This window comes from Pristis pectinata, chromosome 1, assembly GCF_009764475.1.
Source record: "Pristis pectinata isolate sPriPec2 chromosome 1, sPriPec2.1.pri, whole genome shotgun sequence".
In the NCBI taxonomy this organism is placed as follows: Eukaryota; Metazoa; Chordata; class Chondrichthyes; order Rhinopristiformes; family Pristidae; genus Pristis; species Pristis pectinata.
This window is the reverse complement of record NC_067405.1, coordinates 148254332-148271330: the sequence shown is the minus strand read 5'-3', so window position 1 is coordinate 148271330 and position 16999 is coordinate 148254332. Positions and strand designations below refer to the sequence as shown.

The following is a 16999-nucleotide window of genomic DNA, read 5'->3' as shown; positions in this document are numbered from 1 at the left end:
CTAAAGAAAATATTTTGGGAAACAGCAGTTTGTTCAAAGCTACGCGGTTTGGTCTGAGGTGAGAAGGTTGAGAAGAGGAGGGAATTCCAGAGTTCATCTCCTAGAAAACTGTATTCCTTGGAATCTTGCTTTTATGATTCTTCCTTCTGCACCCACTGTTGTTGCTTGTGTATGGAATTCCCTCGCAATTCCTACCTAAACTGGCTCCCTAACCTTCATCCCTTCCTTAAAATTTAGCCCTTTAATCAAGCTTTTAATCACCATTCCTAGTACTTCCATATTTTTCTGTCTGATTTGTGTTTCTTTGAAGCACTGTGTAATGGTTTTGTTTTATGTTAATAGCACTTTACAAATACACCATCTGTGCACCAGTGCTTAATCCCCTTTGTTACAATAGCATGATATTTATTTTTGTTGTATGTTCTCTGTTATTGGATTTTCGATTCGGATAGTGTCTGCTATGGCCTTTAATCTGCTGATTTATCCTTCTCTGATAGCTGCTGTCTCATTTACTCTGCTTGTATTATATAAATGTGCTGAAAACTGCCTTTCTCTTGAAATAAGAATCTAAGCAAACCCAAGAGGCAAACTACTGTTGGCTGCAGAGCTCGGAGTGATTGGTTGATTTCTTCCCACTGACTGGTTTTATTCCATGTTGTAGAGGCGGTAATGAAATTGTAGACTCTGTGAAAACAGAGGACCTATACAAAGATAGTAACAATGTGTGCAACAGCCTGATATCAAGAATTCCCAGCTGCACGGTGAATCGATGTTGTAAACCTTTTTGCTATGTCATTGATGGGAGATCAGTGCATTCAGATGATTTACCGGAATAGGTGGTGAGTGGTTCTGTGGTACTGGTCCAGGTGCCTTGCATTCAAGTGGTGGGGGAAAAAAACATGGAAGCTGTTAGTCAGAAAAGTCCAACTTCTTCATAAAGGGCAGAGCTGGAACCTGCCACCCAAGCTCAGACCCATGCTATGTGGTTGACTCTAATTCCCCTAGGACATCTAGGAATGAATTGTAAATGTTGCCTTGTCAGCATCCTCCATACTCAAGAACAAGCCAAACAAGCAGCACCCAACAGAAGTTGAGGTTAATTGCTTCCTACAGGGGGGGGGGAGGGGGAAGGAACAGGAACATATGTGCTGCAAGCAGGTGGGAAGATAAATTACAAGGCAAGGGTAAGAGTTAGGATTCTTTTGCTGCCATTGGTTCCAGCATTGGAAAAACTACACCTGGAGTACCTTGTGGAGTTTTGGGTCTTGGCCCTGGAGGGATATGGATCATCTGCAATTGGATAGGTTTAGTTTAATTTGGCATCATGGTAAGTACAAATATTGTGGGCTGAAGGGTCTGTTCCTGTGCTATACTGTTCAATGTTCTATGTTGCTAATAAAGGATATACTTGATTTGGACATGGTGCATTGTAGTTTATTAGATTAATTCTTGGGATGAGAGTTTGTTCTATGAAGAGAGACTGTGGAAGATTAGCAGAACCTATAAAGGGTCATAGAGTCACGCAACACAGAAACGGGCCTTTTGGCCCACTGTGTCCGTGCTGACCTTAAAGGGTAGATAGAGTTTTTTTTTCCAGGGTCAAAATGTCATAGGTTTAAGGTGAGAGGGAGAAAAGTTGAAAGGAGATTTGAGGAAAGTTTTTCATACAGTCAATAGTAAACACCTGGAACGCGCTGCCAGGAGAAGTGGTGGAAGTAGATATGATAGCAACGTTTATGAGGAGTTTAGACAGGCAGGGAGGGAATGGAGGGATATAGACCATGTACAAGCAGATGGGATTAACCTTGGCTTCATGGTTGATGAAGGGATCGTTTCGGTGCCACACTATTCTGCTCAAAGTACCCACTTATGCTAATCCCTCTAACAGCACTTGGTCTGTAGCATTCTTTCTGTGGGTGATTCAAGTGCTCAACAGGTCTTTGATCTGAGATGTTAACTGTGTATGTTTCCATGATATTACCTGATTTCCTGAGTATTTCTAGCATTTCCTGCCTTTATTTATGAATTCCACCACCTGCAGTTCTTGTTTTGATTTACACTAGCCAATACTCACTGGTTAAGAAAAATGGGAGGTGATTATATTGAAACATATGCTTCAGTGAAAGGGAATGATGGAGTAGATGCTGAGAGGTTATTTTCTCAGGTTGCGAAGGCTATAATTAGGGGACATGGTCTTAGAATAAGGGGTTGATCATTTAGGCCTGAGACAAGAAGACTTTTTTTTCCTCAAGAAGTTTGTGTATGGCTTTAAGGTAATGGGTGGGAAGTTCAAGGGAGACATCAGAGGGAGGTTTTTCACCCAGGGAGTGGTTGGTGCATGGAATGTGCTGCCGGGGGTGGTGGTGGAGGCTGATACGTTGGGCAAGTTCAAGAGATTGTTAGATAAGCATATGGAGGAATTTAAGATAGAGGGATATGTGGGAGGAAGGGGTTAGATGGTCTAAGGAGTGGTTTGAAGGTTGTCACAACATGGTGGGCTGAAGGGCCTGTATTCTGCTGTATTGTTCTAAATTAAAGGAGTGAGTTTCCCTTCTCAGGATGTTTAGTCATTAAGTATATTGAAAACTGAAGTCGATAGATTCTTTGATATTTAAGGAATATGGGTTCCAAGTAAGAAAAATTTGAACAGGATCGCCCACAATTTTATTAAATGCGGAGGAGCTACAAGGGGGCCAAATGGTATATTGCTGATTCAGTCTCTGTTCTTGTGCTGTCATCTCAGTAGTCAGCTTTTCATCAAAATATCTCCAAGGCAAGGTTAATGTAAGTTTAATTTTGTGAAGAACCCATTCAAAGGCAGAAGTAGGACATTTGGCTACCCTTGAGTTATTTCTTTCACAGAGTTACATGATACCAATCTCTACTTCAAATGTATTTATCTACTTTGATCTGTTTCGTCTGTCCAACAGAAATCTATTGGAATTGGTTTATCATTGCCACATGTACTGAGATGCAATGAAAATCTTGTCTTGCATACTGTTCATACAGATCAACTCATTACACAGTGCATTGAGGGAGTACAAGATAAAACAATAACAGAATGCAGAATAAAGTGTAACAGCTACAGAGTGCAGTGCAGGCAGACAATAAGGTCCAAGATCATAATGAGATAGTTTGTGAGGTCGAGAGTCCATCTTATTGTACTAGGGAACTGTTCAATAGTCTTATAACAGCAGGATAGTAGCTGTCCTTGAGCCTGGTGGTACGTGCTTTCAGGCTTTTGTATCTTCTGTCCACTGGGAGAGGGGAGAAGAGAGAATGTCCAGGGTGGGTGGGGTCTTTGATTATGCTGGCTGCTTTACCGAGGCAGTGAGAAGTGTAGACAGAGTCCAAGGTTCTCGTCATGACAGCATGTACTAAGCTCTCTGTCTCCTTCCTGTACTCCGACTTGTTGTTATTTGAGATATGGCTCACTACGGTGGTGTCATCTGCGAACGTGGGCGGCACGGTAGTGTAGCAGTTAGCGCGCCGTTATTACAGCGCCAGTGATCGGGGTTCGATTCCTGTCGCTGTCTGTAAGGAGTTTGTACGTTCTCCCGTGTCTGCGTGGGTTTCCTCCGGGTGCTCCGGTTTCCTCCCACATTGCAAAGACGTACGGGTAGGTTAATTTGGGTTTAAAATGGGCGGCGCAGACTTGTTGGGCTGGAAGGGCCTGTTACCACGCTGTAAATAAAATTATTAAAAATTTAAATTTAAATTTTTTAAAAAATTTAAAAAAACTTGTAGATGGAGTTAGAGCAGGAACTGACCACTTATTCTCTACCTATATTTCTTGCTGTGATTCCAGACCTAACTGGTTGTGAGATCACTTTTTGATCACCTTTATTCTTGACCCCTCTCATTTGGACAATTTCTTTCTATTTACTCTGTCTACACCATTCAGGATATTAAATGTCTCTATATGAGCTCCTCACAAGCTCCAGTTTTTCAGGAGAACAATCCTAGCTCTTCACACAACTAAAGTCTCTTATCCTTGATCATTTCGTAAATCTCTTCTGCTCTCCCTCTCCAAAACCTTCACATCTTTCCTAAAGTATGGTGCCCAGAACTGAGCATAATGCTCTAGTTGTGGCCAAAGTGGTGTTTGTGAAGGTTCATCATGACTTCCTTGCTTTTGTACTCTACGCTTTTGTTTATAAAACCCAGGATCTGGTTGTTTTTATTTTAACCACTTTCTCAACTTGCCTTGCCTCTTTCAACAAGCTATGACCTTGTACTCCCTGATATTTCTGTCTAGTACCCTTTTTAGAATTGTGTCTCTAGACTATGTTGCTTCTCATTCTTGCTACTGAAAGGTAACGCTTCAAATTTCTCAGCATTAAATTTAATCTTCCATCCATCCAACCTTTCCCCAGTCTAGCTATATCATGTTGAAGTACATTAGCATCTTCCTCACAGTTTAGTGCATCTCCAAGTATTGTGTCATCTGAAAGTTTTGAAATTCATTGCTAAGAAAAGCAAAGGTCCTAGCACTGACCCCTGGGCAACTCCTAGTTTACTAAGACGACTATTCGCCACAGGAGATGCAATGCCTGTTCTTGCACCTCTTTTCCCACTATCCAGGGACCCTAACAGTCCTGTACTACTTCCAATCTAGTGTACTGCCTTCAGTGTTCACAATGAGGTCTCCTCTTCACTGGAGAAACCAAACGCAGATTGGTAACCCTGTGGCAGATCACCCATGTTCAGCTGCAGAGGCATCTCGAACTTCCTCTTGCCTGCTGCTTTAATTCTCCATTCCACTTCCAATCTGACCTATCTGTCTGTGGCAGCCAGAGTTTCTTCCCTTGACTTCTTTTGCAGCCTGGGAAATGTTGTCTAGCCCTGGATATTTGTTTACCTTTAAGCCTGCTAAGGTATCAAGTATCTCCTCTATTTATGGAAACTTGCACTAGAATTTCACCTTCCTTTTCCCTGAGTTCTCCCACTATAAAGTCAGTTTCCCTTGTCAATACCGATGGAAAGTATTCATTTAGGACCTGGCCTATACCTTCTGGCTCTGTGTACAGATCGCCTCTGTTGTCCATAATGGGCCCTACTCTCCCTGGTTATTCTTTTGTCCTTCATATACTTATAACTTTTGCGGTTTTCCAGTTCTCTGGCACCACTCTGAATCTTTGGGTATTTGTACGGTCATGTCCAGGACCAATGCCATTTTCTCCCTTTGTTCCCTCAGCAACCGTCTGGATGAGGTGATTTATTCATTGCAAGTGCAACTAGTCTTTCTGGAACCTCCTCTTGATGAATTTTTAGCCCATCCAGAAAGTGAACCATGACTTGCTTTGCTGAGACTCTGGCAGCATCCTCCTCCTCAGTGAAGGCCGATGTAAATTACTCATTTATTATTTCAGCCTTGCCCTTTGCCTCCAGAAGTGAATTTCCTTTGTGGTCTGATCGATCCCACCTCTACCCATACAACTCCTTTCCTGTTCACATTCTGATTAAATATTTTTGGATTCCTGTTTCTATTTGTGGCTGGTCTCTGCTGTCTTTTCACTTCTCTTATAACCCTTTTTCACTTCCTCTCTGAACTTCCTGTAATCAGCCTGGATTTTGTTTGTGTTAACAATCTGGATTCTGTTGTATGATTCTTTTTTTTCCCTGATCTGTTTGTCCACCTTTCAGCCTGCTAAGGTATCAAGTATCTCCTCTATTTATAGAAACTTACACTAGAACTTTTATTTGTTTTTTGGTTATCCAAGGAGCACTGGGTTTAATTTCCATATCCTTTAATGAGATCATGTTTGGATTGTAGCTGAAACATCTTTACTTTAAGGGACTCCCATTGTTCAATTACAGTTTGCCTGTCAAACTTTGATTCCAGTTTACCCAGGTCAGATCTGTTCTCATTCCATTTTTGTCAATTGACTACCATGCAGTGATCTGTGGCCTTTTCCATAGCTATTCTAAGTCACATGATTTTTGAACACTGCTTCCGTGATGTTCCTTCACTGATGCTTTCTCTGCCGGGGTTGGCTCATTTTCCAGATGCAGTCCAACATTGCTGCTAACATGTTGGGTCAGAAACATGTCATCAAGAATGTTTTCCTGAACGTGCTTCAGAAAATGCCCACCATCTTTGCCCCTTATGTTATTGCTATCCCAATCTGCAATTTCCCTGTAAATTTGCTCCTTGATATCCTTCCCGTTAATTCTATAGGCCTATGGAATAGTTCCAGTAGTGTAATTGGGTCTATTATTTCATAACGCTAAACAAATAGATTCTCTCATTGGTCATTGCAGGACATGAGGGGTATGGTTAGAGTGAATGCACTCGGTCTTTTTCCCAAGGTTGGGGAATCAAGAACTAGTGGGCCTAGGTTTAAAGTGAGAGGGGAAAGATTTAATAGGAACCTGAGGGGCAACTTTTTCCACACAGAGGGTGGTACATATGTGGAAGGAGCTGCCAGAGGAAGTGGTAGTGGCAAGTACAGTAACAACACTTAAAAGACATTTGGACATGTATGTGGACAGGAAAGGTTTAGAAGGATTTGAGTCAAATATGAGCAAATGGGACTAGCTCAGATGGGCATCTTGGTCGGCATGGCCGAGTTAGGCCGAAGGGCCTGTTTTGGTGCTGTGTGACTATGACGTTCTCTTTCTCTGTGCAGCAATATTCTCCTTAATCAATGTTGCCATTTCTCCTCATTTCTTGCTACCTACGGCCTCATCAATGTCTTGTACAAGTACACGAAATGTGACTTCACCAATGTCTTGTACAAGCAAAGTTAATATAATCATGCATCATAACTGAACCTGTTAAGTCCTGGTGGAATCCATTATCTGCCAAAAATTGGCAGAGAATAAATCTTAACAGGAACATAACGCATCTAAATGCAGGTAACACATTTATGCTATGGAATGAAACACAAATCCTCTATCTGCCAACTCACATTTGAGGCCATCACTAACCAAGCTAAGATTGACTAACATGATTCTACTAAATTAACTCGTTCTGCTAATGTTGTAATTTTATTTCACAGGAAATGGAACCAAAGCTTTCTCCAAGCTGGAACCCAAAGATAGTTTCAGAACCTCACCCCCAGTTCACAAGGAAAGCATCTGATGCTGTTCACTTCGATCCAGTCCAGATTGGGAGCTGTGAAGGAAAGATGGAACTGGAACTCACCCTAAAGCAGAATGAAGCACTTCCATTTGCCAAGGTCAGAAGCTACCAAGTGTCCCTGCCCTTTTTGAAAGAATAGATTGGCTGCAGAAGCTTTGAATGTCTTGTTGCCATGAATAACAAGGATTCCTCAAAGATCAGAACTTGAACAGCATAAAAGCAGTAAGCCCAGATATAATGTCTACAAACATCAATTCCAGTATTATAGTGAAGGGCCATAATATAAATCTCAAAGCAAAATGACCTTTTCATGGGGAACTTTATCACTGAGACTCTGTCAGAAACAGCATTCTTACTGCTTCCAGGTCCTTTATAGTCAAGTTGAGGAAGCAACATGCACAGCCAGTGATAGTGTAGAAATCCTAAGTCTGCCAACCCGTTGTCAAAAAATTTGCTTGACTCATCAAAGTCATTAACTGCATAGATAATGTATAAATTATTCTGCCATGGACTCTAATCATTTATCTATCAAGTGAGATAAATAACCTTGAGTTAAATGACCAGGAATGCAAAGCTTTGGGAAATATTTGCATGATTCCCAAAAATTACTAAATGTAAACTCCAGGATAATTCAGGCAGCACCATAACTAATTTTTGATTTTGTATCATTATGATTATAATCTCCAACTTGTAAAGGAGAGGATGCAGATGTTGGTGGAGAAACAGGGCACTTTTCATTAGTGAATGAAGAACGGAGGAGACGCTTTAGAGGGCTTGTTAAGTGAAACTAATTCCACTGGTTAGAAAGTCATTTACTAGACAGTGTAAGTTTCAGGTAATCAGCAATAGAACAAAAAGGTGTGTTTGCATGAATATTTTTATCCAGATAGTTATGTGGACATGGAATCCTGACCAGCAATCCATGGAACCAAAATCATACTGATCTTCCAAAATGAAGGTGGACAAGTATTTGGAAAAAGCAAACCTTTAATAGGTTAGGAAAAATGCAGGGGAATGAGATACAGTGCCATGAATGTTGTAATTAAATTTCCTTGAGAGATCCAGTGGGTCAAGTCTTCATGTCTATGTGCCTACCCAGAAGGTCAGAGGTGTGTTCCTGACCGTGTTTAATTAGTTGGTGTTAGTTGAGTTACCTCTATTGTCTTCAGTGTCCTTGATCTTGAGAGGTGAAAATAATTCTTCACTCAGGCTTATTGATAAATCGTAGTATCTGTAGGTGTTCTGAAGGGACAGGACTGGTACTGATGGTTGAATCTCCTGGCAGGATTTACCAAGCATCACCAGTGAAAAGTCGTCATTTAGACAATGTATCCCGGGTTCCCAGCATTTGCAGAGTTGCACCCGGTAAGAGGCAACTCCTGAAAATCAAAAATCAAACTGCAGATGCTGGAAATAAAAAACAAAAACAGAAAATGCTGGAAATACTTAGCAGGTCAGGCCACATCTGTGGGAAGTGAAACAGAGTTAATGTTTCTGGTTGGAGATCCTTCATCAGAACTGAAAAAGAGACAAAAGAAGCATGTAAAGCCACAGGGAGGGTGGGGTGGGGGGATGTCTCTGATTGGGTGAAACCAGGGTGACAAGCTGTAAACAAGGCTATCTGGTGAATGAGTGAACAGGAGCAGTAGGAGAGTGAGAGCATAGACAAAAGAATGTGGGAGTTGTGAAATGCAGAGCAGGAAGACATGCCCGGCAGGTCAAGCTGGGCACGTCTTCCACTCCCAGAGGAAAGAAAGAAAAAGGGGGAAAAAATTGAGCTAATATCGCAGATGGATAACTGACACAGACTGAGGAATTGAGTTACCTGAAATTGTAGAATTAAATCTTGAGTCCAGAAGGCTGCAGTGTGCCCAGACAGAAGATGAGGTGCTGTTCCTCAAGCTTGCATTGGGCGTCACTGTGACAGTGCAGGAGGCCACAAACCGATGGGTTGGAGTGGGATCGGCAATTAAAATGACAGGCCAACAGGAAGCTCAGGGTTACCCTACGGACTGAACATGGGTGCTCTGCAAAGCAATCACCCAATGTTTGGTTTCTCCAGTGTAGATGGAGTATCAGCAAATGATCAGTCAGATTGTCATGTGCATTTGTATTTTCAAAAGGCCTTCAATCAGTGTCGCATGAGAGGTTATTAAACAAACTTGGGATACTTGGGATTGCTGATATTGTACAAGTGTGGATTGAGGATTGTTTAACAGACAGAAAATGCAGAGTAGGAATAAGTTGGTCATTTTCATGTAGGGTTGCTGTGACTGGTTGCTGTGACTGCAGTGGTTTGGTTGGTGCTGGGGCCCCAGCTGTTCATAATAAATATCAGTGATTTGGATTAGGGGACCAAATGTTATCTACCCAAGTGTGCTAATGATCCAACAAACAATCTGCTGGAGGAACTCAGCATCTGTGTGAGGAAAGGAATTATCGACGTTTTGGGTTGAAACCCTGTATTAGGGTTCCAGATTCCAGCATCTGCAGTCTCTTGTGTCTCCTGCTAATGATACAATATTGGATGCCAGCATTGATAGGAGAGTGCAGAGAGGTTTCAGAGAGGTATACATACACAGACTAAGTGGATGGACGAGGACATGGCAAAAGCAATGTAACGTAGAAAGATGTTTGTTCTCCACTTTGATGGAATAAATAAAGGTGAAGTACTTTTTAAATCATTGAGACATTGGTTTAGAAAGCATGGTTCAGACAGGGCTCTGGAGAGTTACAAGGTAGCCAGGAGGGAGCTTAAGAATGGACTTAGGAGAGCTAGAAGGAGGTATGAGAAGTCCTTGGTGAGTAGGATCAAGGAAAACCCCAAGGTGTTCTATACATATGTGAAGAAAAGGAGGATGACTAGTGTGAGGGTAGGACCAATCAGGGATAAAAGAGGAAACATGTGCCTGGAGTCGGAAGAGGTAGGGGAGGTCCTTAATGAATACTTTGCTTCAGTATTCACCAGAGAGAGAGACCTTGATGTTTGTGAGGATGGCGTACGACAGACTGATATGCTAGGGCATGTCGACGTGAGGAAAGAGGATGTGCTGGAACTATTGAAAAGCATTAGGATAGATAAGTCACCGGGGCCGGATGGGATATATCCAAGGTTATTGTGGGAAGCGAGTGAAGAGATTGCTGTGCCTTTGGCGACGATCTTTGCGTCCTCACTGGCCACAGGAGTAGTGCCAGATGACTGGTGGCAAATGTTGTTCCTTTGTTTAAGAAAGGGAGAAGGGATAACCTTGGGAATTACAGACCGGTGAGTCTTACTTCAGTGGTGGGCAAATTACTGGAGAAGATTCTTAGAGACAGGATTTATGGGCATTTGGAGAAGCATAGGCTGATTAGGGACAGTCAGCATGGCTTTGTGAGGGGCAGGTCATGCCTCACGAGCCTGATTGAATTCTTTGAGGATGTGACAAAGCACATTGATGAAGGTAGAGCAGTGGATGTGATGTACTTGGATTTTAGTAAGGTGTTTGATAAGGTTCCTCATGGAAGGCTTATTCAGAAAGTCAGGAGGCATGGGATCCGGGGAAACTTGGCTGTGTGGATTCAGAATTGGCTCGCCCATAGGAGACAGAGGGTGGTGGTAGATGGAGCGTATTCTGCCTGGAGGTTGGTGACCAGTGGTGTTCCGCAGGGATCTGTTCTGGGACCCCTGCTCTTTGTGATTTTTATAAATGAATTGGATGAGGATGTGGAAATTTACTGATAGTACAAAGGTTAGTGGTGTTGTGGATAGTGCAGAAGGTTGCTGTAGATTACAACAGGACATTAATAGAATGCAGAGGTGGACTGAGAAGTGGCAGATGGAGTTCAACCTGGTAAAGTGTGAAGTGATGCACTTCAGGAGATCGAATTTGAAGGCAGAATACAAGGTTAATGGTAGGACTCTTAGCAGTGTGGAGAAACAGAGGGATCTTGGGGTCCATGTCCATAGATTCCTCAAGGTTGCTGCACAGGTCGATAGGGTTGTTAAGAAGGCGTATGGTGTGTTGGCCTTCATTAGTCGGGGGATTGAGGGAGCTAGGGCTTTTCTCTTTGGAGAGGAGGAGGATGAGAGGTGACTTGATAGAGGTGTACAAGATGATAAGAGGCATAGATCGAGTGGACAGTCAGAGACTTTTTCCCAGTGTGACAATGACTAACATGAGGGGACACAAGTTTAAGGTGATTGGAGGAAGATATAATGGGGATGTCAAGGGTAAGTGTTTTTACACAGACTGGTGGGTGCGTGGAACACACTGCCAGCAGAGGTTGTGGGGGCAGATACATCAGGGACATTTAAGAGACTCTTAGATAGACACATGAATGATAGAGAAATGGGGGGCTATGTGGGAGGGAAGGGTTAGATAGATTTTAGAGCAGGATAAAATGTAGGCACAACATTGTGGGCCGAAGGGCCTGTACTGTGCTGTAATGTTTTATGAAACATGTTGTTTAGGGGGTTCAGGGTATCCAAGTCCAGGAATCATGGAACATTAACATGCTGGTACAGCAAGCAATTAGGAATGTGGGTGCTATGTTGGCCGTTATTGTAAGATGATTTGAGTACAAGAGTAAAGACCTCCTTTGAGATTATATGTGGACGTGGGTGAACTGCATCAGGAATATTTTGGGCCTATATTCTCTTGAATTTAGATGAACATACAAAATTCTTACAGAGCTTAAAAGGATAGATGCAGGGATGATGTTTCCCCTGGTCGGTGTGTCTAGAACCAGGTGTCATAGCTTCAAAATAAGGAGTCAGCCATGCAGAACCAGATTTATTCTCACTGACATATGGTGTGACCAAGGCGTAGTGAATTTTGGAATTCTCCTATCCTGAAAGGCTGTGGAGATTCGGGTATTGACTATGTTCAAGACAGATCGTTTTTTTTAGATATTGAGGGAATATGAAATTAGGGCAAGGAAGTGGTGCTGAGGTAAAGGATCAGCCATGACGTTGAATGGCCGTGCAGGTGTGAGGGGTTGAATGGCCTCCTCCTGCTTCTAATATTCTTGTGTTCAGGCGTTTGTGATTTAACTTTTTCTATCTTTTGTACAGCTGGATGTGGAGGGGCAGATCGAATCTATCAAATTCTTCCTGTCTCCACGACAAGTCCACCTGCTCCTGGACATGCTGGGCACCATCCTACTGCCAGGTCAGTCCTTGAGGAATTTTTTTTGTATTTTAAATGTATGGATTTCTCTTCCTGATTTTATCTTTCCTTCATGTGTTAAACATCACATCGTTCTCAGGCTGTCTGCTCTGTGAGCACCTGCCTTGATCAGTCCGTAGTTATCGCAAGGATGACTTGCACACACTCTACCCCACTTTCGTTTACTTTTCTTGTGTGAGTCTCCAGCCCCTTGTGTACCATCTCAAAACAATTCCATTGGTTGGCCAAATGTATAATAGATGTATGTAAAATTGGAAGTATTGTTATGATTGCACAGGATTTTGGTGAGGCTGCACCTACAGTACTGTGTAGTTTTAGTCCCTTTAGTTTAAAAGAAAGGATATACTAGCATTGGAGGCAGTCCAGAAGCAATTTATTGGGCTAATTTCTGGGAGAGTGGGTTTCCCTATCACGAACAGCTGAAAATGTTGGATCAGTATTCTTTAGAAGAATGATGTCCTAAGGGGGTATGACAGAATAGATGTTGAGATGTTTCCACTAGTGGGGAAAGCTTGAACAAGGAGACACACAGTTCTAAGATAAGGGTGGGGTAGGGGTGGGGTACAGTCCTTTAAAAATGAGGTGCACAGAAATTTCTTCATGCAGAGGATAAGATATCTTTATTAGTCACATGTACATCGAAACACACAGTGGAATACACCTTTTTGCGTGAATCTCCGGAATTATTCCCCCCCCCCCCACCCCCACCGCCGAGGGTTGTGGAGACTAGATCACAGGAGGTACTTAACAAGGATATAGACAAGTGTTTGAAAGATTGGGGAATTAAGGACTATGTAGAATTGGCACAGACGACGAGCTGAGGCCTGTGGCAGATCAGCCATGATTGTATTGAATGGTGGAGCAAGCTTGAAGAGCTGAGTGGCCTACTCCTGCTCCTATTTTCTTGTGTTATGCCCCCAAACCAACAGATCAGATAACCCCTGGTTTCTGTTAGCCTAATATGGATATTCACAATGTGTATTCAACCTCTTCTCACTGCCACCCCTCACCAGCAGAGGCCAATTGTTGTACCCAACTGATGTACCTGCTAAATTCTACCAACTCATTTGGACTCCTTGATGTTTGTAACTATCTGTTATATTTTTCTTCCTTTTAAGTCATACAAAAAAAACACAATTTATGTATTGATAGGTTCTAAATATCTGTTTAAATTCATTCTTGGGATGTGGGTATTGTGGGCAAGGATGGCGTTTATTGCCTATTCCTAGTAACCCTGAAATGAGTACTTTGTAAGATTCAGTCACAATGTTGTGGGTCTGGGATTGCATACATATCTAGACTGGGTAAGGACAAGAAGTTTCCTTCTCTAAAGGTGGTTAGCAAATCACTTGGGTTTATACAACAATCTGATGTTTTTTTTCCTGTGAAGTTGATTCAAATTATTAAACAGGTCATAGTGGGATTTCACCTTCTCTGTTATTATTTCCACTATTTTAGATTATTAATTTAATAAAATATTCAATTTACCACTGTTCCCCTTGTAGATTATTTTTATGTTCTAAAAAAAGTGCTTCATTCCAAAATCAACGGTTGGGATTTACTGCCTTAATGTCAGGTGGACGAGAACAGATCAGTTAAATAAAGCAGCATGTACTTTGCCTTTCAGAGCCTAAAGCTGCCCAATGCTGTAACTTGAGATGTTTTCTTCCTGAACTTGGGTGTTGCTGCTTTCTCAATTCCAGTATTAGCCAGCTTCTGATGTGGGTGAAAGGTTCACAGAAGAGCTGAAAAGTGCAACGTAGTAAATGCTGGAAGCCACCATCTTATCATTGCAGCAAAACAGACAGCTGATTAATCAATTGGAGCAAAATCAATCCTCATGATCTCCAAGGCAAAGTGTCAAGAATTGTTGGAGTTGCCCAAAATATTGTTTAATTTTGACGAGACATTGATCCAATTTTTTCTGTAAAAGATGCATGAAAATTGGTGGTGTTATTGTTGGTAGGGAGGATAGTCATGGGTTACAGAACAATGTCGATTGGCTGGGCTGTTGGGTGAAACAATGGCAGAATAGAACTTAATGCCAATATATGCAAGGTGGCAAGTACTCTCACAACATTTAAAAAGTATCTGGATGAGCGTTTGAATCATCAAGGCATAGAGGTCTATGGACCAAATGCTCCAGTCAAGTCGAGTTTATTGTCAAATGCACAAGTACAGTGAGGTACAGGTACAGTGGAAAAACTTGCAGCAACATCACAGGCACCAATTTAGAGAACACACAGAACATAAATTATACAAGACGGTGAAGAAAATAACTGCAATAATGTCTTGTTTTGTACAAAAAAAAACACAATCAGAGACAGATCCATGGTAATGGTGAGACGTCAGGCTTCTGTACCTCCTGCCAAAGAGTGAGAGGAGGGCTCGACTCAGATGGTGGGGATCCTTGATGATAGATGCTGGTAAATGGGATTAGTATAGTTGAGTGCTGGATGGTTCAAGTGGACCGAGGGTCCTGTTTAAGTCTTGTATGACTCTGACTATAACATTTCAAATGGAGGAGGAAGCAGGGGAGGGAGGGAGGGTAGCATCCGCTCAAATGGTCTCCTGTGGTGAAAGCTTCCATGGTCCTTTGCATTCTTACCTCTTGACTAAATCTTGTTGGTTTGAAATGCTCGCCAAAACTTAAATTCAGTGCAGTACAGAGGGAGTGCTGCATTGTTGGCAATACACTCTGCATTTAACTTGGGCCCTCTCTATCCATTTTCAGCTGAATATTAAAGGTTACACAACAATCTCAAAAAAGGCACAACGTTTTCCTGAGGTTCTCCAACATTCTTGACTCAACTAAACAGCCTGCAGTTATGCACAAAAGTAAAATAATTGCTTTCTGGAAATTTGAAATATATACAAAAACTATTGGATATACTCAGGAACATTCTGATGAAAGATCATCGGCCTAAAATGTTTCTCTCTCCACAGATGCTGCTTGATCTGTTGGGAGTATTTCTAGCATTTTCTGATGTTATTGCATTTTTATGTGATAATATCCCAAGGAGCTTAACAGATGCTTAATTAGACAGAATTTGACACTGAGCCACACTCAAAGATATTAGGAGAAGTGATTTGATTAGTCAAAAGGCAGGTTTTATAGATGAGCTTTAGAGGGTTGTTGAGATTTGGAAAAGGTTTGGGTTGGAGTTCAGGAGCTGATGGCACAGCCAGCAAACAGTGAGTGTTAAAAATCAGGAATGCAGAGGAAGTCAGAATTGGAGTACAGAGATCTCAAGTTGGACTGCTCAATGGTATTTAAGGCACACAGACTGGGTATTCAGGATAAGGTGCTGTCAAAATGCAGATGCTTTTTTATCTTTGGTTGAAGTGAATGGTCTGTTGAAGATGGAACAATTATTTAGCTGTCTATGGCTTGTTCAGGATGTACAGAGGCAGCAGCTCTCCAGTCGAAAAGCCGGAGGAATCGGCCGATGCAGCAGGAGGATCAATATCTAATTCAGATGGAACTCAACAGATACCTGCAGAAGGAGACGGTGTCCCCTGGTATCTCAACAGAACAGAGCTATTACGAGACTGAAACAGTTCGAACAACTTCAAGCCGTGGTATGAAACATACTCAGAGATGCAACTTCAAAGCAAAACCTGATCGATTTTCAAATGTACAGCTCAATTCCAAGTTCTGGTACCTCTCACAACCTTTTCACACTGGCATCTTGTACATATCACACTGCCATCTTTTGCAAACATTAGTGAAATCTCATACCCTATTGACCAGTGGCTTGAGTTTGAATCCCATCTTGGCACCTGAGGAATTTTTTTAAAGCTGCTCATCATAATGGTGTCATGAAACTATTGCACTGTCATAAAAACCCAAATGGTTCACTAATTCTGTCCAGCCAATATGTGACTCCAGAACCACAATGTGGTGAGTCTTAACTGCCTTCTGAAATGGCTTGTTAAGCCATTCAGTTTGGGGGCAAGTAGGAACGGACCTGTTTAGCCAGCAACATCCAAATCACATGAATGAATTAAACATAGAAGACAAATCACACTGACCCCTCGTATTCACTCATGTACATCATATGAATCTCGTACACACTCAAACACAACATCACACCGAAGCAAACAGATATGTAGCACCAACCATCTCAACTGTTTTTCATCCTGGCCTATTGTGGATCTGGTAAGTAGATGGGTTATTGGTCAAGTTTTTGCTGCTTGTCAAAACCAGGCTGTGCTCTCGTGTCTTTGCTTGATGAATGCCAATCTCAAGTGAACAGAAAAACTGAACTGTTGTCACTTAACTCTCATAATGAGGCAAGTCCCTCAGGATGTGATTGGAGAATGGTTGATTGATAGCTTACACTCGCAGCTCACACTGGCCTAATGCATTCTGCTCTCTTGGTTAGTTGAGCAGTTGCTCTGGTGATTTGAAATTGAAGAGCTTAGAGAAACTCTGCCTCATCTAAATGTTTGTGTTCTGACTGCTGGGCCAGCTTTATGCCCTAAACAGTGGCAGAGACACAATGGGGGGAAAAAGTAAATCTTTGACGGAGTTTGAGGGAAAAGGCAGAGGAGTAGGACTAGGTGGGTAACAATTATTTCCCATTTCTTCTTGCCTTGATGGGAGGTCACCTCCTGAATTGGTGTTTGATCAATGCTAGTTTTCACTGATGACTTGTAAAAGGGAATGAAATGTAAGGTTTCCAAGGTTGATATGAAAGTAAGTGAAAATGCACATTTTTGTGATGAGGATATTGTG

The 16999-nt window shown here is 42.0% G+C and overlaps 1 protein-coding gene across 1 annotated transcript in view; it reads left to right on the top strand.

The window, feature by feature from the left end:
* LOC127568717 (autophagy-related protein 2 homolog B-like) overlaps nucleotides 1–16999 on the top strand; it is a 95145-nt gene that overhangs the window by 12985 nt on the left and 65161 nt on the right. The window contains 3 exon segments of the mRNA XM_052012789.1: nucleotides 7005–7184; nucleotides 12144–12240; nucleotides 15658–15840. Coding sequence (XP_051868749.1) covers nucleotides 7005–7184; nucleotides 12144–12240; nucleotides 15658–15840 — 460 coding nt within the window.